General features: G+C 35.9%; 1 protein-coding gene across 7 annotated transcripts in view; it reads right to left on the bottom strand.

The window, feature by feature from the left end:
* The window catches only part of NSD2 (nuclear receptor binding SET domain protein 2), a 105,497-nt gene that overhangs the window by 20,023 nt on the left and 64,430 nt on the right, over positions 1–21,044 (bottom strand). For all 7 annotated transcript variants that reach the window (XM_068679687.1, XM_068679685.1, XM_068679686.1 and 4 more), the window contains 7 exons: positions 19,138–19,304; positions 18,246–18,737; positions 13,475–13,619; positions 12,357–12,434; positions 10,783–10,901; positions 7,664–7,745; positions 6,533–6,657 (listed from right to left, as the gene is read on the bottom strand). In XM_068679687.1, coding sequence (XP_068535788.1) covers positions 6,533–6,657; positions 7,664–7,745; positions 10,783–10,901; positions 12,357–12,434; positions 13,475–13,619; positions 18,246–18,737; positions 19,138–19,304 — 1,208 coding nt within the window. The remainder of the gene's footprint in view (positions 1–6,532; positions 6,658–7,663; positions 7,746–10,782; positions 10,902–12,356; positions 12,435–13,474; positions 13,620–18,245; positions 18,738–19,137; positions 19,305–21,044) is intronic.

The raw sequence follows: 21,044 nt of genomic DNA, 5'->3' as shown, positions 1-21,044 counted from the left end.
GTATTCATCCAATCTGCAGCCCAAGAATTAAAAAAAACAAACAACGTTGCCAGAGTAAGAACAAAAAATGCAACTATTCTGCTTTTCAAGCCTGATCCTCAGTCAGCTGTTGACCTGGCCATTAAATGTGGTTGTTGGTTGTTTTGTATTTTTTTCTTTTAAAGTTTGGGATTAAGTCTTTATTTTTTAAAGCTGATATGCAAAACTGTCTTTGCTGGTTCATGTTATCCTGGGGGCGGGAAGGGGGTGTAGGTGGTGTCTTTTTTTCTTTTCTATAAGTACCTCCTGCCCTAAAGGACTAGAACATCAATATTTGCTGAGGCCAAAACATATGCCCCATGAAGCAGAAGTTTCAAATACTATTCACTGTGTGTTAGCAATTGCAAAATGAAAAAAGTTCCATTACTCTTCAGTGCTTATGGGCTTCACTATGAATTCTCCTCTCCTGTAGCCAATTCAGACAAGCTTTCCCTGCCCAGTGTTTGAAGGTTCAAAATGAATTTGGAAATTTAACGTGAGAAACTTGCTAGCATTTATGCATCCATGATGCACAAACAGGAATGGGCTCCAATAGTCACCACTCTACCAGCTGCAAACTCTTTCAGATTTTTCTACCTACCGAAGTGCAATTTCATTAAAATGTATATATTCTTCCTCAGAACACTTACTTTATCAACTCATTCAGTCTTATAAAAACACTTCTTGTATTGCTCACATGTGCTTGTTTAACAGCATGTGAGTATTAAGAATACAAATTGCGGTCTTAGGGTTTTAGTCATATTCAAGACAATGTTGCTCTTCTGTCATGTTGTGCTTAAACAGTCAGAAAATCAAATAAAGGGCAAATTTTTCCAGAGCCAGAAAAGTTAACCCTCCCGCTTCCCTTTGTTTTACTCAAGCATCTCTCATTTTATAAGCCTGGCTGTAGAACATAAAATGGAAACAAAATCCACAATGTACACCTATTTTAAAGCTCGGGGTATATAAAATGAAACTAGAGCATGGTAGAAAATTCTGCTTTCTTGTTTGGTAAGCAAGTCACCTCTGCAGCAGGATCAGCAGGATCCGTACGAGAAAAGCCCCCAAACCAAAAGTAACCTACCACTCCTTCAGAGTTGTCTTAAGCTACTCAGCTGGCTTAAGTGGTGTCCTCTCTCAGGTCATCCACTATCTTTAGCAGGTATTTTTATTAAAAAAAAAAAAAAAAAGTAATTTATCATTTTAGAAGCATTTTAGAAGCATGTTTCCATGACTTCTGAATGCTGTTGGCTTTTAAACTTCACTATGTTTAAATCTAAGGACACTGCTACAATTTCAGACTTCCTGAAGTGACTTCAGGGTCAGTGATCTCCACACCACAGACATCCAGGAGGAAGTGGTCTGGTCTGGCTACGAGCTTCCTATAGAAAAATTGGAGTAGGAATGTTCTGATAAGCAAACTCTTTAGTCTTTCCACAGGGAAACACCAACTGCATTTTCTTCTTCTTAACAAAAGCTTAATGACTGGGATTTTTGTTGTTTGTTTAATCTACGCACAACTTCTATAAAAATAAGTCAATAAGCAACATATAGGTAGATCAGACTGTATTCAAAAGACAATCTATTGTGCACCCACACGGAGACAGAAAAACTGACAGAGCCAATTGAGTTACAGTTAACATTTCCTTTATTTCAGTATAAGAATTCCTGAACTGAAGAATGGTATTTTGGCCCATACTGCTAGACTAGATAAATTCTTTAAGTATGCGGTGCCACAAGTGTACACAGTACTATAAGAGCAAAAAGACGGCCTGGGACAAGGTTCATTTTTATTATTAGCAGTAGTTAGACGTTTCAGATACGGATATTATGCATTTCTGAATTTGCCTGGAAAGTTAATTAAAACTCTGAGAACATTTTAAAACATTATAAAATTGCCTACAGATACTCATGATACTTTGGTTTTGGACGTGGAATAAAAACCTACATTAGATAAACATTCAGTAAACAGATTCTCTGCACTCTGAAGCCTAGGTAATACATAAGATGAGAATAGTTACATAAGAAACTTAATTTTCTACACAAAATGTGCTGCCAAAGAACAAAATTCAAGCCTAGAACTTTTTTTCCATGTGAAAGTGGAAGCATCGTAACAAAACTGTATGACCTGGTGGGCAATGCAAGTCATTTCAACTGTTAGAGGCTTTAGCATGAAAGAAGTCCAATTACTTGCAGCGTTCCACAAAAATGAACCCCTGTCAGCTTATTGGTGCTTTGAAACAGGAAAAAGAAAAACTATAGGCATACAGAAACAAACAGAAAACAACTGTCTGCTAAGTCACAGAGAATTCCATGTGACACTAAATATTAAATTATTCTTAAATCTTGTTTGGAAGAGAAAATTATCTTTGAAGGAAGCTAAAATAAAATGCCAGAAGCACACTGATTTTTATTTTTTTTAACAACCTGCAAGGTTATCTTCAACTATTTTTTTTCTTTAGGGCAGTAGTTTCTTTAAAATAATTCCTTTCTTCCTTCCTGTTCTTAGAAACTCAAAGGCAGTTATTTTTACCTTTAGTAAGCACGCCTAGAATATTTCAGTTGTATACTGTAGGACAACTAGACTCCAGGGTTGAAAAATGGAGCTGACGTACTGTTTTGGTTGCAAGTTGTACATGTCTCATGACTGCCTTCTTCATCAAATAGCTTACCTTTTAAGATTTGTATGTGTTCTCTCCATTGTGTATACATACTAATACCCATGAAAAACACAGAAAAATCTGCCTCAAATTGATAATAAAAAAATATATCGTTTAATATGCACAAAAATAGCACAACTTAAGGCTACTGTCTTGCATTATTAGGTGTTGGAAATTTAAGAAGTTGTAGCTATAACCAGCAATTGAGTTTGTTTTGACACTGGATATTACGGAAAGTGGAAGGAATTCCCTCTAGGGAATATAAGGAACTTATGTTAAAAACAACACCTTCAAAATCTTTCACGGGCTTCTTTAAACTGCCATCTGCTGGTCAGCTCATACTTCATGAGGGCATGATGAATGACAGACTAGCTAAGAATTTAGAGTATTACATGTTCTTTATTTTATCCTCTCGTAAAAATATTACAATTCTTTGACAAAGTTCAGAAGTAGTATCTAGGCCCTGCAGGATGCTATGACACTTATCTGCTGTCAACAAATCCATCCAATTTAATGAAGCCAGCCAATCACCACAAAAATTGATTGAAAAGCTAAAGCAGATATGTCTCATGCAAACACACGAAGTGTGCTAATAATCCAGCCGCAATGGTAATGCAAAGCCTTTTTTATTTATTAAAAAATGCTGGTTACACTCTACTAGCACCTACCACATTACTGGGGAGGGGAAGGAGAAAGTAAAAGTGAAACAAGAATACACCACCTGCATCTCTTCTCACAAGTATCGTGTTTTGGATGGTTACACCAAGTCTTTTATCAGCAGTACAAAACCACTCTGAACTTTTGCAGACTTGGACGTGTTGAATATCTGCCTTACAGTAGGCCCACCAGTTGCTTATTAAGAACTGGATTTTAAGCAAAATCATATTTCACATAAAATACTGGAGGAAATCACTATTGATGCCAAGTGCCTAGAAGTAAAATTAAGTATTTTGTTTCAAGGTATGCAGGTATGAAATTTATTCATTATGTATAAATACCAAATAAAAAATAAGGTATTGCTAACTTTTGCCCAGTGACTTACAAAAAAAACTCTACTGATTCTTCTCAATACATCTTAACACAATTAAAAACCCAATTTTCTGAAAGGAGCGAATGTCTACCTTTTACTCTTTGATATGTCAGGTCTATATAAACGTTTGTCTGTTCTTAAGGCAGAAGTCCACCCCCTCCTTCCTCTTTCCCTTTTAAATTAGACACCCAAAGCAACTTGTTGATTGCAAATTTGGCCTCTATTCATATTCATTTTGTAATATTTCAAGTAAACACCATTAAAAAAATATCTCCAATAACAATAAAAAGCATCCAAAATCTTTAAAAAACACGTCAGATAAGATGATCTTTCAAACAAGAAAAAACTGAGCACACTCTTTCCTACTGAACATACCTTTCCTAGACTTCAGTTGCAATGGAGTGACATTTAAAAGGTGTGCAACTAGCAACAGTCCTTGACAAATAACAGTCATATGCAGGTTCCCTTCTGGAACCAGCTGTCCACAAGTAGTGTGGGGGAAAAAAAGAAAAAAAAAAAAAGAATGAAATAAAGAGAAAAAACAGCCAGGATCCACTTAATATTGCTGTGAAGGTGTATGTGCTTGTGGAATATGCAGTACTTTTTTTCACCTTTGTTAGAAGATCATTTAAGTCAACATTTATAGTATAATAGTGAACACAGAAATATAAAAGTTAGTCAGCAAATGTATTTAATGTTGAGAAGAATTACATCCTATTCAATTAGCTGAGCAAGGCTTTCAGCATTGCATGATTGTGTTTATGTTTTAAACTTTTTCCCTTATCACTCTGGAGAAGGTTTCCCTCTGGATGAATACTCTCAGGGCACACACAAATTAAGCCATTTAGAAAAGTGCTAAATAACAATACAAAAGGGAAAAAGGTTTTGAAAGCCACCCACAAAATTCAAGGTTTAGAGCTTTCCTTGTTCAGTAGAATAGATCAACAGTAACTTCAGAAACACATGCCTGTCATTTCTGTTTTATTTAAAGGCAAAATATACCTAATATCATAGGAAAGAAACTGGGGCCAATCCTTAGCTGGTACAAGTTCAGGTCAGTGTAGCTTTAAACCATCTAAGGATCCAACCCACTGTTACCTACTCCCCATCCTACCCAGTACCCCACCCTTCCACCCCCCATATCTCTACTGTTTGACAGGATACATTTCTGTTATGTTGACTGTGATTGTTTTGAAACATTTTAAACCTTTGAGGACAATTAATTGCCTTTCTGATTTATATATCTGTGTCTTACAAGCAGTGTAAGATGTTAATTTTTCTCTCATCTTTTGCTGTTTAGCAGTAGCTAAGTAAATTAAGAGCTAAGTTTTAAGATTTTCATCTTAGCCTATACAACCATATCCATTTTTACATGTGAATTGTTAAGATACAACCCAAAATCCTACAAAATAACCTTTTATAGGGAAAGATTTCTGGAGACTTTATTTTTTTTATAACACAATATCTAGAAATAGGAGAATCTTTCTCCGGAGATTACAGTATTTAGAGATGCATATTTAGAATCAAAAGGATTGTATTTTCCTTAAATGGGTCTGGCTGAATAGATGGTCCCAAACACAAACAGCTTAGACAGCAAGTGCTGGTACAAAAATCAAAATGGCAGAAACTGGTAAGCCAGCTTGGGAGTCTCTCGGTTGAGAGAACAAAATGAGAACAAGTATTACTTTACTTGATTGCTGCCCTGGACATTTTTTCCTGTGGGACTTTTGTTGTTTGTTTTATTAGGGCATAGGAGGGAAAATTTGGGGATTATTTTGTTTGATAGAATTTTTCAAGTTACAGTAAGATATACAGCCATTAACATGCAATCTTCCCCCACCCCCAAAGGTAAACCATTTACTGAACATAGTCTAGATATTTTAACTGCATTCATTATTGCGTCTAAGCGCCTCATGCTTTTGTTAGGGGAGATGAAAGAGTCTCTGCGATAGATAGAAGCCCTACTCCCTCATTAGCAGGCAAGTATTTTTTCTACAACTTCTGTAACACAAACTGCTTGAAGCTGTTTGTCCATGGATATTTTACTAAATCCTACCAACTACATTTCTGAACCCACCTGTGAAACAGCATGCATACTTCACCCTCATGCTGCCATTCTTTGGCTGATTTGTTTTAATAGTGTAGATGACTGGGGGAACGGTTTTAATGGATTGTATGAATACACTTCTGGTACATACATTTCATTTATTGTATGTCAGTTGAAAAGAATTACAGTTCCAAATATGCAGAGCTAAGACTATGATTAGTAAGTATCAAAAAGATACATCCTTCACTGCCTGCTTAACTCTACTGGCGATGAAGCTATTTGCATCACAGAGAAATAGCACTTAAACAGCCTGAAAACTAATTTGAGCTTAAAGGGGCTCTGCTCAGAAAACTGTCCAGTTCTAGATCAAACAGAGGATTAGGAAACTTGCTTCAATATAAAAGCTATGGCAACATGACAATATTGAGTTACATAATGTAACTAATGTAGTACACTTACATAAAGTCTGTAGAAGAAAATACAGAACACACTGGCATTTTACTTTGCCTCTAATAGAAGGTTACAATTCTAAAACTTTGTTGGTAAATACATTAAAAACCACAATAATATCTCGACGTCCCCAAATCAGACGTTCTTGTTACAATAAATGAATTTGCAATGCACACATTAACAGGTTTCACAGAGGCCAGAACTGTAACTTGTCTAGAGCACCAACGTTAGAGAATTCGCCTTTGTTTTTTGTTTTTAAACAAAAAGATTCACACCTGAAAATTTCTGTAATTAAATGGCTGTGTGCAAACACCACTTTTTTTTTACCTCATTCTCAGTTAAGGAAGCTGAAGGAGATGAACTCTTGCTAAAAGCAAGAGTTGAAGATTCTGCTGCTGAAGCCCGATTTCGCTTCTTCAGAGGTTTACATGCATCAGACAGATTTTTCGTTGCTGTAAAATAATTTTGGTTTACAAAGTGAAGTTTGGAACTTTAAAACGTTATCTCCCTGAAGCCATTTAAAATATTCCTTCATGTAAAGGAAGGAATGATTTAGGTAGGTCTTCTGGGAACCTACGTAAGGCTGAGAGAACAAGAAGTTTCTGAAACCACGTGTTTTGTCTTGACTTTAAAAATAAAGGTTTCTATTAAGCAAATACGTACTACAAATGTCTAGAAATGTTTTCCCCAAGTTATTTTACTCATTTCTATTAAAATCAAAACACCTTGTGACTTATCGCCTCTTTAAAGCAGAGGTAACAGTTACATCCTCAGATAAACTCTAGAAGGCCTATGTGATCTCATCTCAATGAGTATCACTAGTACTTTGCCAAGAGAAAGGTTACATACAGGGACCAGGTACCAGACATTATCTATGGCATGTCGCCGCTTCTACATTGCGTAGAACTTTCTGAAGCTTACTCGTCTTTGGCATTTCATTATAATACCTAGACACGCTCTTACAGCAGTTATCTTAAACTTGAACATCATTAATAAGTCTGACTTTTGGATTTTGGTCCAAGGTGATTTAGAATTCCCTCTCATGCGCCACACTGCCTCCCATCAAGCATCATTTACAAGGTCTAAAACCACATAGTAACTGATTACATTGATGGTCACTGCTCTTGTTTTATTGGGCAGATGAAGAATGACAAATTGGAGCAGTAGGATTCGTATCACTGCTTTCCAAGATCACAGGGCAATAGCTTTAATTTGGTGCCATCAAATGGTGAACTTGTGAACTGCTGCTCTAAATCAGCAATACACAATTTCAATCAAGTACAATGCTGCAAAATGGTGGTAGTGAAGGAAGAGGGCACGCTCCCCCCCCCAACTGTGGCATAGTGGCTGTAATTTGTTACTGCGTCAGCAAATTTAGGCGGCTGCCTCAGACAACCTGTTTATTTTAAAATTATTTAATTGAAAAAGTTACATTAAAACTTATTCTGACCACATTACCTGACTGGTTCTTTTGTGAAGAGGAGGTTTCTGTGACCTTAGTAGAGTTTGTTTTTGCTGTTTTGTCATTGCTTGTCTCCCTCTGTCACAAAAAAAAATATGAAAAAATAAAAAAACTCCTAATTTATGAGTGGTTGGACAAAACTGGCAATTACTTCTGGATTTATGTTATTAAAAAGAAAGTGTCTTTACAAATATCTGAATGGTAATGTAGTTAAGCTAGCCCCATTAAGTGATTTTTTTAAAGCTCATCTATAGCACAGGGTACAAACCCATAAACAAATGAGAAAAATTAAAGAACAAGGTATTCCAGCATCCCACTTATCCATCCCAAACTCAGCATATCAAAAAGGGGAGCTCTATATGAAAATAAAACATGTAAATGACCCTTACTAGTCTTTGTCTATACTGGTCAAATTAAAATCTTTAATTATTAAAGGTAAACTGCAGAAGTAGTATATAAATTTGAGAATAAATGCAGAATTTTAAGTCTCAGAGGCTTGCTTTCAACTCCACAACTTATAGCAGTGCCATTTTTAAAATTACTATGGTTAAGATTGTTCCAGCATTTCCAAAATATAAACACTATTTTCAAGGGATCATATAGAGTGCGTAAAGTCACTCCAGACTGAGAATTTATCATTAAATGTTCAGGCCAAAAACTAGGGAAATTTTGTCAACACCGTGTCAAAATTAGACACTATTCCTTACACATGATGCCACTGTTTTTTTCTTTGTATGTTACAAATTCATTCAAATAGTACGTCCCTAAAATTGTAGCCAAGTGTTTAACCCTGCCAAATGTTCAGACGATCAATAAGAAAATTCTAAAGAATTCAATATTTTTCATATTCTTTGTCTGACAATTTTATAAAAGCTGTCCAGGTGAACACCTTGAAAGCCAGAGACTGGTTTCCTTTGTAAAAATAAATATGAATGGATACTGTACTATAGATGTGCTACAATGCACTTCTACTGATGTCTAAGCTACCCTACCACTGATGCTGCTGTGTAAAATGAATGAAAATGTACAGTTCACTCAATTTATAGCAGGCTTTACAGAACTCCCATTGTGTTAATGTGCATTTTATATATGTCATGAAAGCACCAATAAACTAAATATTTTTTTCCAGAACTTTCATATATCTATTATGACATATGTGCAACAACATTCAGATTTCATACGTAAGAGCTGAGGTCAAAAAGGATAGGGTAACGCACAACTCTCATGCAAGAAGTGGTCATGAAAGATCATTAAAGTTTCACCTATCCAAAGCAATTCTAACATAAGCCTTCAAGCAAACTGTGATTAGAGGAAGGAAGGTGTATAGTTTGTGTTTGCTTTTTGGAATCTCTGTGTAGACATTTTTGCTGTTATTCGCCATATTTTTACTACCAGCACATATAGCTAGAAGTACCCACAGCTGGTGGGAGCAGGAAAAAGACTAAGAGGTTATCCATTAAAAACTGGGAAGGCAGCAATTCTACGATAACTGACCCGTCTGTGGACAGAAGCAGAAAAACCACTGCCATATGCATCTAGTTTCCAAATTGCATAGTTTTTATACATACCAGACTCCTTGTAACTAATTCTGATAAACTGACCAGATAAAGGACATCACTTTTAAAATGTATATAACAAATTACTAAGTCAGTTTGATCAGTTATATGCATCTTATGAGAATCACTTATCTCAATCATTTATTTTTTTTCCTGTCAATTATCAAACCTGTATCGTGGTATCAAAAGATACCCAAAGCTCGCCTTTGTGAACTATACTGCAACCACCTTTCATTCTACTTCTGATTAATCTGTGCTAATTGTTGCAAACAAATTCAGGTCAGACAGTAAAGAAGGAACTTTGGTGATAGTCAAAACAGGGACTTCATAGCAGGAGTTAACTGCAATAAATAAACTTAAATATTTCCCTGTATCTAGCGCATTATAGTCAATTCAAATCAATTAGACAAGTTTAAAAATTTATCCTAGAATATAAAATGGATATTCAATGACTAATCTTTTAGAGCAAAAAGTGCAAAAACCACTTTTGGCTCTTCTCTCTGCAAAGGTAATAAAACATCTCTAAGGATTATCCTTATTCCTTACCAATAGGCTAGATAAGCCTGGCTATCCGAAATTCTACATGTTTTTTATATTGAACACTAAAGAAATTGTCTGGATATCCACCTTATCAATAGAAGCAACTAAAAGAAGAGCCTATCAAACAAACGTGACATCTATAAACGCAACCTGCAGAATTAATTTAAAAAATCTACCACCTTCCTTATACTAGCTTGCTTCATTTAACCAATGTGCTACTGAGTCCTGAGGCAAGGTTTGCAATACTTAAACTATGGCATGGTGCTCTTGTAAGATATCTGAATACACCTGTGAGCTAAACTCTCCACAAATGTAAAACCTATGAAGTTCACTGGTCTAAATGCACAGCTAAATAAGCCTATGCTTGAGTGTCTCGACGATTTGGGCTGACATCCATATACCTAGTTTTAGTGACCTACATAAGGAAAACTCTCATTGTCACAATCAAGCTATACTGAAAAGAAGCTTGTGATTTGCATGATAGAGACACAGTAATATTTACTGCAGTTTCCTAACTTAAGCAATTGGGCAGCGTGTCACTAGAGTGTACTACAAGCTTCGTTCCAGTTCCTGAAAAGTAGTTTTCCCGTTTTGTTTTACTTGCTTTCCTCTCTCCCCGCACTTCTGTCTGCAAGCAGCATTCACTAACATATACAGATTCTTGTATACATTCCTGTATACACTCCTGAACTCTTATTCATGGGGAAAGAAAAAGAACTATAAAGCATGACAATAGTGAAAGGTCATGCCTCTGCACATTCCTTTGGGAAACAGACTTTCTCAGCATACATTTTCACCAGTCTACGTAGCAAGAGCATCTTGTTATATCTCCATCCTCAAAACCAAAGAAGAAAGCCCATGGCAACAAGCTCACGTTTCTCTGAATATTTACAACAGTTTGGTTTGATATACAGACATTACTTTTTTAATCCTGAAAATGGAAATGCTGACAAACTTAACTACAGCAATGTGTTTGGTGCTGCTATAAATCCACCCAAACAAACCAACAACATAATTACCTTCCGATTATTCTGTTTATCCATCCTGAGTCTTTTCCTAGGTGCTTCCTGAACTTCAAAATCTTCTGTAGGTTCCTTTGTCCTCTTTTTTTGGTTTCTTTTATTTCCATGTAAGTTACCTTGGGATGGGGGATGGGGGAAACTTACATGAAAAATAATCTAAAACCCACTTTCAAATTATTTTGAACTGATCTACTTATTTAAGTTACTTTTCTTTCAGTCATTATTTTTAAAACATGGTTAAACATTAACACAGTTCGATGACCTCTTAATGCCTAAGGTCTGGTTTCTCTTTCTGAAGGCAAGCTCTAGACATATCCAAATCAATTGCTTAATGCTCATTTTAGAAAGACTAAAGCACTAGTTTAAGATCTGAATATCACTGCCCAACATTTGTTTTGTATTGTTAGACTACACACGGTTGATCTATACAGCTTTTAACTCTTCTGCCACTTTATAATAGTGTCTCAGCACTGAATAAATGTTTACGTCTCCTTCAGGAGTTCTCCAGTTGATACTGGTGAAGTTACTGGAGACATCTATTAAAGGGCCTCTGGAAAAGACAAGATATCACCAACTGTACAGATTAATTCTCTCTTTCTGGTATGGCAATTCCAGATGCTTTCCAACAAGCTTACTTATGTTGTACAGGAGACCATAAGATCCCCTTCCTTTGTGAACCAAAATCCTAAGAACAGATTCACTTCGGTCATTTTAAACCAAAATGGACTTATTCACACATTTTTATGATAATTCACTGTGAAGTTCAAGCAGCTGGCTAAATTACAAAAGCTCAGTGACTAACCTACATACCCTTTCCATAGGTTCAGCAATTGTTTACACTTGCTCTACCTCAAAAAGACAGATGAAGTTTTAGGAAGTGGTCTGGTTCATCAGCGTGAAACAGCAACATTTTTACACTCTCCAGTACTCTCTAGTTTATGAAGCTACAGAGTATTATTAATATGAAGATTGCAAGCTCCAGGGGCACAACTATGTTAACTGAAAATTGCCCTACAGCTACAAGCATTCTATTCCAGTGGGAACAAATAGTTACAAATATTAAAAATATAGTAACTTGAAAATACAAATAATTTTCAAATTAATGTTCATATCTAAACAATCTAGGACATATTCTATTATCAAACTCTGAATCCACAAAAACAGACTGAAATGGCTCCAGGAGAACCTGCTACTTATAAAAAGCCAGAAAAAGAAATCCCACAATATTCTTCCAAGTTTAAGATAAGAGGATTTGGGTAGGGGAACGAGTCAACTGACATGTTTTCATCTGTAGATAACTATAAATGTACACAATATATGTACTAGAAACACCTGGTACAGGTACAATTTCAATTACATTTCTTGCAATATGACACTGAGGAAGGTGAACAAAATTCAGCACTACAGCGTTTAGATATTTAATTTGGGATCCATTAAAATTCTAACGTCAAGGAAGACAACATCTGAGATAAAATAAAGAGATTATGATACGTGGGCGATTACATAAAAAAATACACTCAATAGCTACTTATAATGATGAACTATTTGCACACAACACAAATTTCAATTACTTCTGGATCTTGATCTCCTTTTAGGTGAGTCTTGAAACACTTTACGTTTGGCCTCTCCAATATTCTTCAATGATGAACCTTGAGAGATACAGAATGTGTTTTTTTTTTAAACTGATATCCAAATATTTGACACTTAAATTTTAAAGTTAAAAACTTTTCAATTTTCCACAAAATGATGTTATTTCACACACACACAGATAGTTAACAAAACTGACTGCCATTTTTATACAAGTTTTTCCAAGTCTCACAAACTTTCAAACACTCCCTCTCATTCTTGTCATTGCCCAAAGCAGCACCTGTTGGTTCTAATACTTCCATAGTATGCATTCTTACAGTGCTATAAAACTATTTAAATTTGAAAAGTGATATCTATTGAAATTTGATAAAGTCCATGCAAATGCCAAACTATCTTCCTCTTTCTTTCTCAAATACATGACTCCAAAATCCTCAGATATTTTGCAAAATAGTTAAGACTCTTAATCAAAACTAAATGCTAGACAAAAGCAACAAAAAAGAAGAAAAAAAAAAGTATTTGAAATCTTGTACAACGTCCTAAAAACTTTGCGTAGCGCAATAAAATGCCAAGTGGATGAAAGATTCAGAATAAAGTTTGGAATACTTCTTCCTGAGTTGATGCTGATGAGGTAATATACTCTAGGTATTCGTATGAAGAAAAGGTGTAGCACTGATTACACTTTTAAAACCATTTCCTATATCTTCTATTTAAAAAAAACAAAAAACAAAAAAACAAAACCAAAACAAACACTCAAATTTTACTAGTAGTAACACTTCGTCTTCCCTTCCCACCATCCACTAGTAACAGGCAGTGGATGCAATGGCAGCTGCTTATGGGCAGAAGAAGAATGAGAAATCAGCAATCTCTAAAACAGTAGGTTTACATATAACAACTTTTCAGAACAATGAGCAAGAAATGTAGACTTCATGGGTTGCTTTTATTGTAACCATTGGCATTCCTTTGCTATTGGCACAAACACCAAGAATTAAAACTGGAAAACAGTGAAAGCTGTTTTCCCTACAGGTCTCAAATATGTGCTTAGTTTAACACCACTATGTATATCAAATTTAGTTAGAGTACACTAGCACAGTTTTACGTTTACCAGAGTCTTCTTCAGATTTGGGAGAGGTCACTATGGCAAACTTTGTGTTATAGCGAGCTTTCTGTTTTTCACTAAGCATGTTCCACTGCGATTCAAGCAATTCTTCAATCTCCTCACTTGACGCATCTGGATGTTCAGCAACCACCTATACATGCAGAAATAGGGTTTTATTAAAAAAAGGTGACCATTGAAACGAATGGCATATATTCTTCTATTGCTTTGGAAAACTGGATACAAAAGAGTTATCTAACATCTGCTGTAGATAGAACTACATTCAAACATTTCGTATCCAGTTTTGGTTTGTATTTATTTTTTGAATAACCACTTCTTTCTAAAAAAAAAAATAATCTTTCAGTAGATTCAGAAGTATTAGGTACCTTTTTAGAAGTATCTATTTGCCTTTTAAAATTCAGAAAATTGAGTAGGAGTAGATCTTGTGGTATGGTGATTCCAAAAATTTTTATTAATTCTGGATGAAGTTTAATTCTGCCCCATAGAAAACAGACAAGCAATATTGGAATAAATGCTTGCCTACAAGGACATCCACCAATCCACAGGAGAACTCGTTATGCATAGGGGTACTCCTTTATACCTATCTTAGCAGAGAGATTTACACAAACTAGCATCTGATGCAACATTCTGCTGTATTAATTTATCATTTTTATACTATTTATACAAATACTGGGAACTCAAAAAGCTGTGAATCTTTTCTTAATGTAAGCACAGTATGTAACAGCCATCATTATGGAAGTTAAGAGACTTCCTAGGAAGTTTATTCAACACAAACAGGAAAGCCAGTATCTAAAAACAAACAAAAAACTCCTTCAGTATTTTCATACTTTCACTTAAGGAAAAACAGATTTGATAAATCTCAGAAGTCAGAAAGCTGTAAGATTCTGAAATCTACAGCAATGAAACAGTAGCTTTAAAACCAGCCCTTGGTCCCTATCTCATTACCCAACATTCTCCAAAGCCCCACGATTTATTACTGCAGTGATGCAACCAATACCCTGAAACCACGGAGTAAAAGAAAAAGCAGGCCAAGGGAGCCAAATGTTTCAACAGTAACACCATTCAACAGAACAGAAAGACAATCTTTCTGTGGAAATAATTAACCTAACTTCTAAGAACGTGTTTTAACGTTGCATTTCCTGGTATCAAACAAGGTACAAGTGTACCAAGTGTACCAGTGAAGCTCCTCCCGGAGTTGCAGTAGTTGTTACACCTTCTTCCCACTGAGATTATTCAGTGTCTAGGAAGAAAACTCATGCTGTAAGTTCTCCCAAGTGGAGTCCTCCTGCTTCTATCTGGCACAAAATACTTGCTAGCAGAATCTAACTACCTTTGGAAGCCTCTGTTCAAGGTTTGATTAATATTGCAAAGTATCCAAAAGTTACTGAGAGGGGAGAACACAGACCCACAAGGAACGTCTCCCACAGATCTCACCTCTTCAAGCAACCAAGTTAACAGCAATTTTGACCACTGTCTGCTGAGTGTATAGCTCATTCTGCCCAACTAGGGCATCGAGTTATTTCATTTTCTAACAAGCAACTAGCTGTGCTCATACAAACAAGATGCAGTTTAGTGTCACCTCCAGTCCCACCGAAATACAAACAAAAACAACAGGCATGAGAAACCCATGGCTCTTAATGAGGGAAGCTGCACAAAGAAGGACTGCCCAACAGTTTTCTCCAAAGCCTTCACAGTGTCATACTCAATTCCTGGCATACATAATGGAAACAGTACATGTGAAAATCATGCACTTCTTTACAGTATTTCTTAAAGTCTAAACATGCTACAGAAAAAAATGGAAGATCTTTTCTTGGATCTGGGAATTAACATTACTATAGGTGTGGAAAACATGGCACTTAGGTCAGGCACGTACTGCTCATGCAAGCATATTACCTCCACTCATTTGTCTAGATGTCCAACAGATCCTTATATATGCAGAAATCTTCAATTGTGCACCCTACTAATGAACTTATTTCTTAATTTACCTTAAAACAGTCTCAATGCCCAAATCAATGAATTCATATGAACAGCAGAGCTGTCTGTCTCTCACTGAACAATACCTTTAGCCCAAGTCAGACACTTGCTTGTAACTATGATGGTGGTTGTATTTCACAGAGAAAGTCCACAAGAATGCCAGCAGTACAAGATACAGCTGAACTTCTTTGGTGACAGCATGAAATACTTAACATATCACTACAACTACGACATTGCTCCAAGCTTTCAATGCCTCCTTTCCTCAGGGAAACATGCCTACTAAAACCATTCTCCAGCAGCAATTCCAGACTTCAAGCAGCCATCATTAATTTCTGAAAATTTCAACTGTTTCTCACTGTTCTATCCTCAGAAAAGTAACACAAAAAGTAGTAATTAATATAACCAAACCAATACATGAATCCTACTACCATACAAATCTAGACTCCAAACAAAACACAGCAGGAACATCTCTACTTTTAAGATACCGTGTGATTATTAGAGGCCCTGAATGAGAAGTCTTTAGTCATTCTCTTCCATCTCTTCCCAAGTCTGTGAGCCAGAGAACCTCTTTAGGATACAGTTTTACTTTGTCCTTAATATATTTATGTAAATACCTAAGGAACCATACTCTGATCTCTCAGATGCCACCAATATAAATGGGTCAAAAAGAGATCTGCTTTTTAGCTGATGTTATCACTACATCTAAAATATCAGAATAACTAAAACAAGAGGGAAAAAAAAGTCTCTTGGATGGAAAGCAAACTACACGAGTTGAACCAGATAAGCCAAAGAGAAAGGAAAACACTGAGTGTTAGTTTGCACACAAATTCCACCTTCCACCAAAGCCACAAAACTGCCTTTTTAAAAGCAACCTGACAGGCCTGAAGAGTTCACTAAAATTAGGTAGCAGGTTTGGTGCAAGAAGCATAAATATCTAAAATTGTATTTACCTTCTTTGCTAGTCGTCTTCACATCAAGAGAAAGGAAAAAACAGGCTCTAATGATCTTAACCTGTTAGAGGGACTTTTGGCTGCAGCTGTCTGTTATCTGCTGTTTTTATAACCTACATCTGTTTCATGCACAGAAATGCTTCTATATCAGTCACATAATCGTGGATTTGGGTTTTCATGACTCATTTTATTAAAAGGTATTCTAGGTAGAAATGGTAGGATGCCCTCTCTCAAGATATATGTAGTATTTTGAAATTTATGTCCTTTTACCTATAACTCTGTGTAATACTAAACATTACCATCAGTGTGATTTTCAAGTTTATGTAAGTTTTTCAGTTTCCCAAAGTGACATTGAAGACAAATCAATTCTTCGATGTCAAATATTGTAATATGCTTTGCATTTTCCATCTATTATGTTGAAAGCTATAGTATAACCATAGAAGGGAATGAAACTTGATAACTGGCACAGTAAATAGCAATGTAACATCAGAGACACAGCATGTCTCTTCTGTAGTAGGATGAGTTCAGCTAAGAGTCCATAAAACCAATCATAAAAATCTAATTTCTTCCAGAGAAGTAATTTCATATGCCTCAATACAGCACAAGACTTCTTGCTACCTACCTTAAAGGCCAAGGAAATGCCCTCTTGCCATTACACAAGTTACTTACAGAACAACTGGAAACAGAACTCACTTCTCTCAAACATGAGACAGATGTTTTACCCATACAACTTTTCATAATGAATATTTCAAAATCTGTATTTAATAGTCTGGGTACAAAACCCTCTTGTTTCCGGACCAGCAAACTGAACTGCTAATGTTTTTCTCAAGTGAACCAAATCCACAAAAAGCTATATGTACACTGTGTTCATTTTAACTCTCAAGAGGATCTTGAGTTGCAATGATCTAAAAAGATCCTTAAGTTGAACTACTACTAATTTATTTCCTTGGAACAAAATCTGTTTTTCAACTTTTCTTCTTAAATTCCGATTTGTTAATATTTTCTAATACAAATATCTTACAATGAAGTCAATAAATCAGCAGCTAAAGACAATTAAAGTCATCTCTAACTTTCTGATCCCTTTGTGAGTATTACAGAAGAGTGCAACTAAAAGACAACATCAGAACTGATGATTCTTCCAGTGCATGGAATTGTACTGCAAATGCAGAGGAGGGCTGCTCATGATTATTGTTCAGATGTTCATAATTTTGAAGTAATGAGCTAGAACAGTGGTACTGCTTTTATGCCTCTAGCAGTCTTCATAAGAAATGTTGGTATTAAAGTAGTTATTTAATCTACCTTGCCACAGAGTGTAGTACTCTCAAAAAGGCCTAGTTTCTGTCCCAGCTGATTGCACACTGACAGTCATTTTCATATGCTTTGCTAACTGCTGAAGCTTCTTTTGAAGTTCAGCAAAGGATTCTAGGTAGGTAAATGGAGTTTTTGAAGAGTTTGAAGACAAGTGAGCACACTGTATGATTTGAGCCACGTCATCAAAAAGAATGCACAAGCTAACTGTAAGTAGATGGCCATAAACTGCATAACCTTGTTTATACTTGCCTGAGCATATCTATGCATATCTACTATATTTTATGTATATTAAAAAATTAAGGCTAATAAAAAGGACTGTTGGATTATGTAGGAAGATACTAATGTGACATGTTTAAAGTAAAATGGCACTATTTTGTTTACTCATCCACATTCCCTCCTTTTTTGTTACTGTCTAGACCAAGATTTCATGCAGGCATACCTCATCAAACCCAGAATATTATGGATTCTATCGTAGCAATTAATTTTTGTCAACTAAAGTGAAGTAAGAGCTAAAAGAGACTAACCTCATCTCTGTGCTTTTGACAAAAGACCAAAAACTGAGATACTGCATCGCCCTTTCTGCTTCGTGGAGTAGATGCTGGAGTTTTCTTTCTATTGAGAGGGGAGCCTATCCCTCTTTTGGATTCTGCCTGATCAGATGACTTTTGAGGAGTAGTATTCTTAGTCCCCGACTGACTGCTTTCTTGCGTATCATCAGTGGCAGACAATTTTGATGTCCTTCTCCTCCTCTTGTTAGGAATGCCAGACTCCTTCATTGATTTCAGATTTTCAGTCGTTTCTTCGTTTGAGTAAGATGACTCATCTATCTCCTCTAACGGCTCCACAGCAATGCCAACTTCCTTTGCCACTCGAGGATTAAGATGAGGTCTGTCCCTAATGTAGATGAAGGTGTACTTGGCCTTCCGTTCTTCCACTGTCATGCTTACTGCTTCACTTGCTTGCTTAACACCCATCTCCCACTGCGGCCGCAGTTTCCCTGAAACAGGCTTTAACATCTGCAAGGTAAGAAGACTGTGTGAGAAATTTGCTTGCTTTTGATTCCAGAATACCAACAGTAACAAAAAACAATTTCAAGAGACTAAGTGTAATGTACAATTACAATTCAAACACTCAGATGGAATTGTATTCGATAGTACTGATACCACGAATAAATCAATGACAAAGCAGAACAGTACTCAATTTTAATAAGTAATATTTATTAATATATTTAATAAGTAATAATTATCAGTAATAAGTCATCCCATGCTTCACATCTGTACGTGAAATATAAGAATACGAGACTCTGTAAAACAAACCATCTTAAAAGCTCCCTAGAATATCTATTTACACCTATACATGCTCATAACAGAAAATTTTAAAGAAATGCACATCTTGCCTTATTTGGAAGCTTCTTACCTTTATTTTCTCTGCTTTAGTGAGGGCTTGTTTTGCACTTTCCTGGCATAATTGTTCAAACTGGTCTTTTTCTTTGAATGGCACAAGGCTCTTCTCAAATATCCAGGCTCGCTCTGGGGCATCTCCAAAAAACTGAACATGATATTGACGAAAGCTCTTTTTCTGTCCTGAAAAATAATTTAATAAAGTATTTAAGATCCAACTCATGTTGTTCTCTGTACTTCTTATAAGCTGCTATAGTTACCACAATGACCAAAACACAGTACAACTGGTTTACCTTTCAAAAACCCACTTACTGGGTTGAAAGTCTCTGAGTTAAGCTATTAAGTTTGATGTAAAACCCAACCTGTTTAATACAAACAAAAATAAGCTTTTCTAAATTAACGTAAGGTTACAATCATCTCTCAGTCCTTTCTATGTATATTAACTTATATGTAAGCCTGGATCTTTCTGAAAATGCTACATGTGAAAATCAATACAAAATTCAGATTTTCAAAGCTTGGACAGCCTGTGCACTAAGCCTCATCTGCAATCTACCTACATCATATCTCTTTAATATTCTTAAATACAGAATCACAGAATTTCTAGGTTGGAAGAAAAGACCTCAAGATCATCAAGTCCAACCTCTGACCTAAGACTAACAAGTCCTCCACTAAACCATATCACTAAGCTCTACATCTAAATGTCTTTTAAAGATCTCCACAAACACACACTTCAGCTAATTTTAACAATTGCAATCACACTTCATCTTAACCAAGCTTTTAAGGAATCAAGGCAAGAATGGAAAAGGATTTGTGTGGTGGAAGGGAGAGTGGGAAGATGAAAGAACAGTTCTGAAATCTAGATGAGATATCTTTCTAAGATCGTAAAGGGGAATACTGGCTCAGTGTAATAGGCATACGATCTTCCCCTGCTAAAGATCTCAGCTATTCTGCAGGGAAAGGGGAAGAAAACACCTTCAAAATTCAGGAGGATTTCAGAGTTAACCAATTTCTAAATGGCAGATGGCATAGGTAAGAGAATCAGAATTGAGAGGTCCTTGAGCATCTCCTTCATAAAATCTTGCAGATTTGTTGTCTGCTAAGTGTTCAAATTAAAAAAAAAAAAGTTTTACTGTGATGAGCTACACTTTTGTGGTTGCCAATACTGCTAGAAAGGATCAGCTATCCACCCTACAGTATTCTGTATACAGTTCTTCAAGGTATCACCGTATGTCTAAGATGTAGTCTGTGAGGAAGAGGAAATCAGGGAAGTATTTCTGTGTGGTAAGAACAAATAACAGTTGTGGTCATCTGCAACAGATGTTTTCGAACTAGGTCTAGATTTTGCTAGGTTATTCACTCACAGCATACCTTCTGATTTAGTCAGCAAATACTTCTAGCTGACTGCCTCATACACTATTATTAGTTGGTTTGCTAGACATAGAAAGAACTCTCTTTTTGTAATTACTCAGCCAATAATTATGTTTCAAGAGGTTTGATCTTGCCTCAAGATGTGGCATCTGGAACAGTAATATGAAATCAACCTAATGAATGGTATGAGCCTACGTTTAACTAACCATTACAGCCATATATACTACATATACGAGAGCTACAAGAATGATAATGACTCATTTGAAATCAGGTATGAGACTCAAGAGGAATGGCACAGGTAAAAGTCTCAGGACTGTAGGTGTCCAAGACACAATCCAGTGGCCTAATACATGCTCCAATAAGGCACAGCAAGGAATAATTCTCTAACAGTAATTATTTTGCCCCATCAAGAAAATTCCACTTAACTAGGGAATACTGAGCTCCAATGAACTAACCTCGGATGAAATAAAGGATACATTTTGTATTTAACCAGGATGTCCTAGCTGCTGACAGAGACAGCACATGCTACATTTATGACCACCTGTTAAAATCTGC

This window comes from Anas acuta, chromosome 4 (assembly GCF_963932015.1).
Source record: "Anas acuta chromosome 4, bAnaAcu1.1, whole genome shotgun sequence".
In the NCBI taxonomy this organism is placed as follows: Eukaryota; Metazoa; Chordata; class Aves; order Anseriformes; family Anatidae; genus Anas; species Anas acuta.
This window is presented reverse-complemented; position numbering and strand designations above follow the sequence as displayed.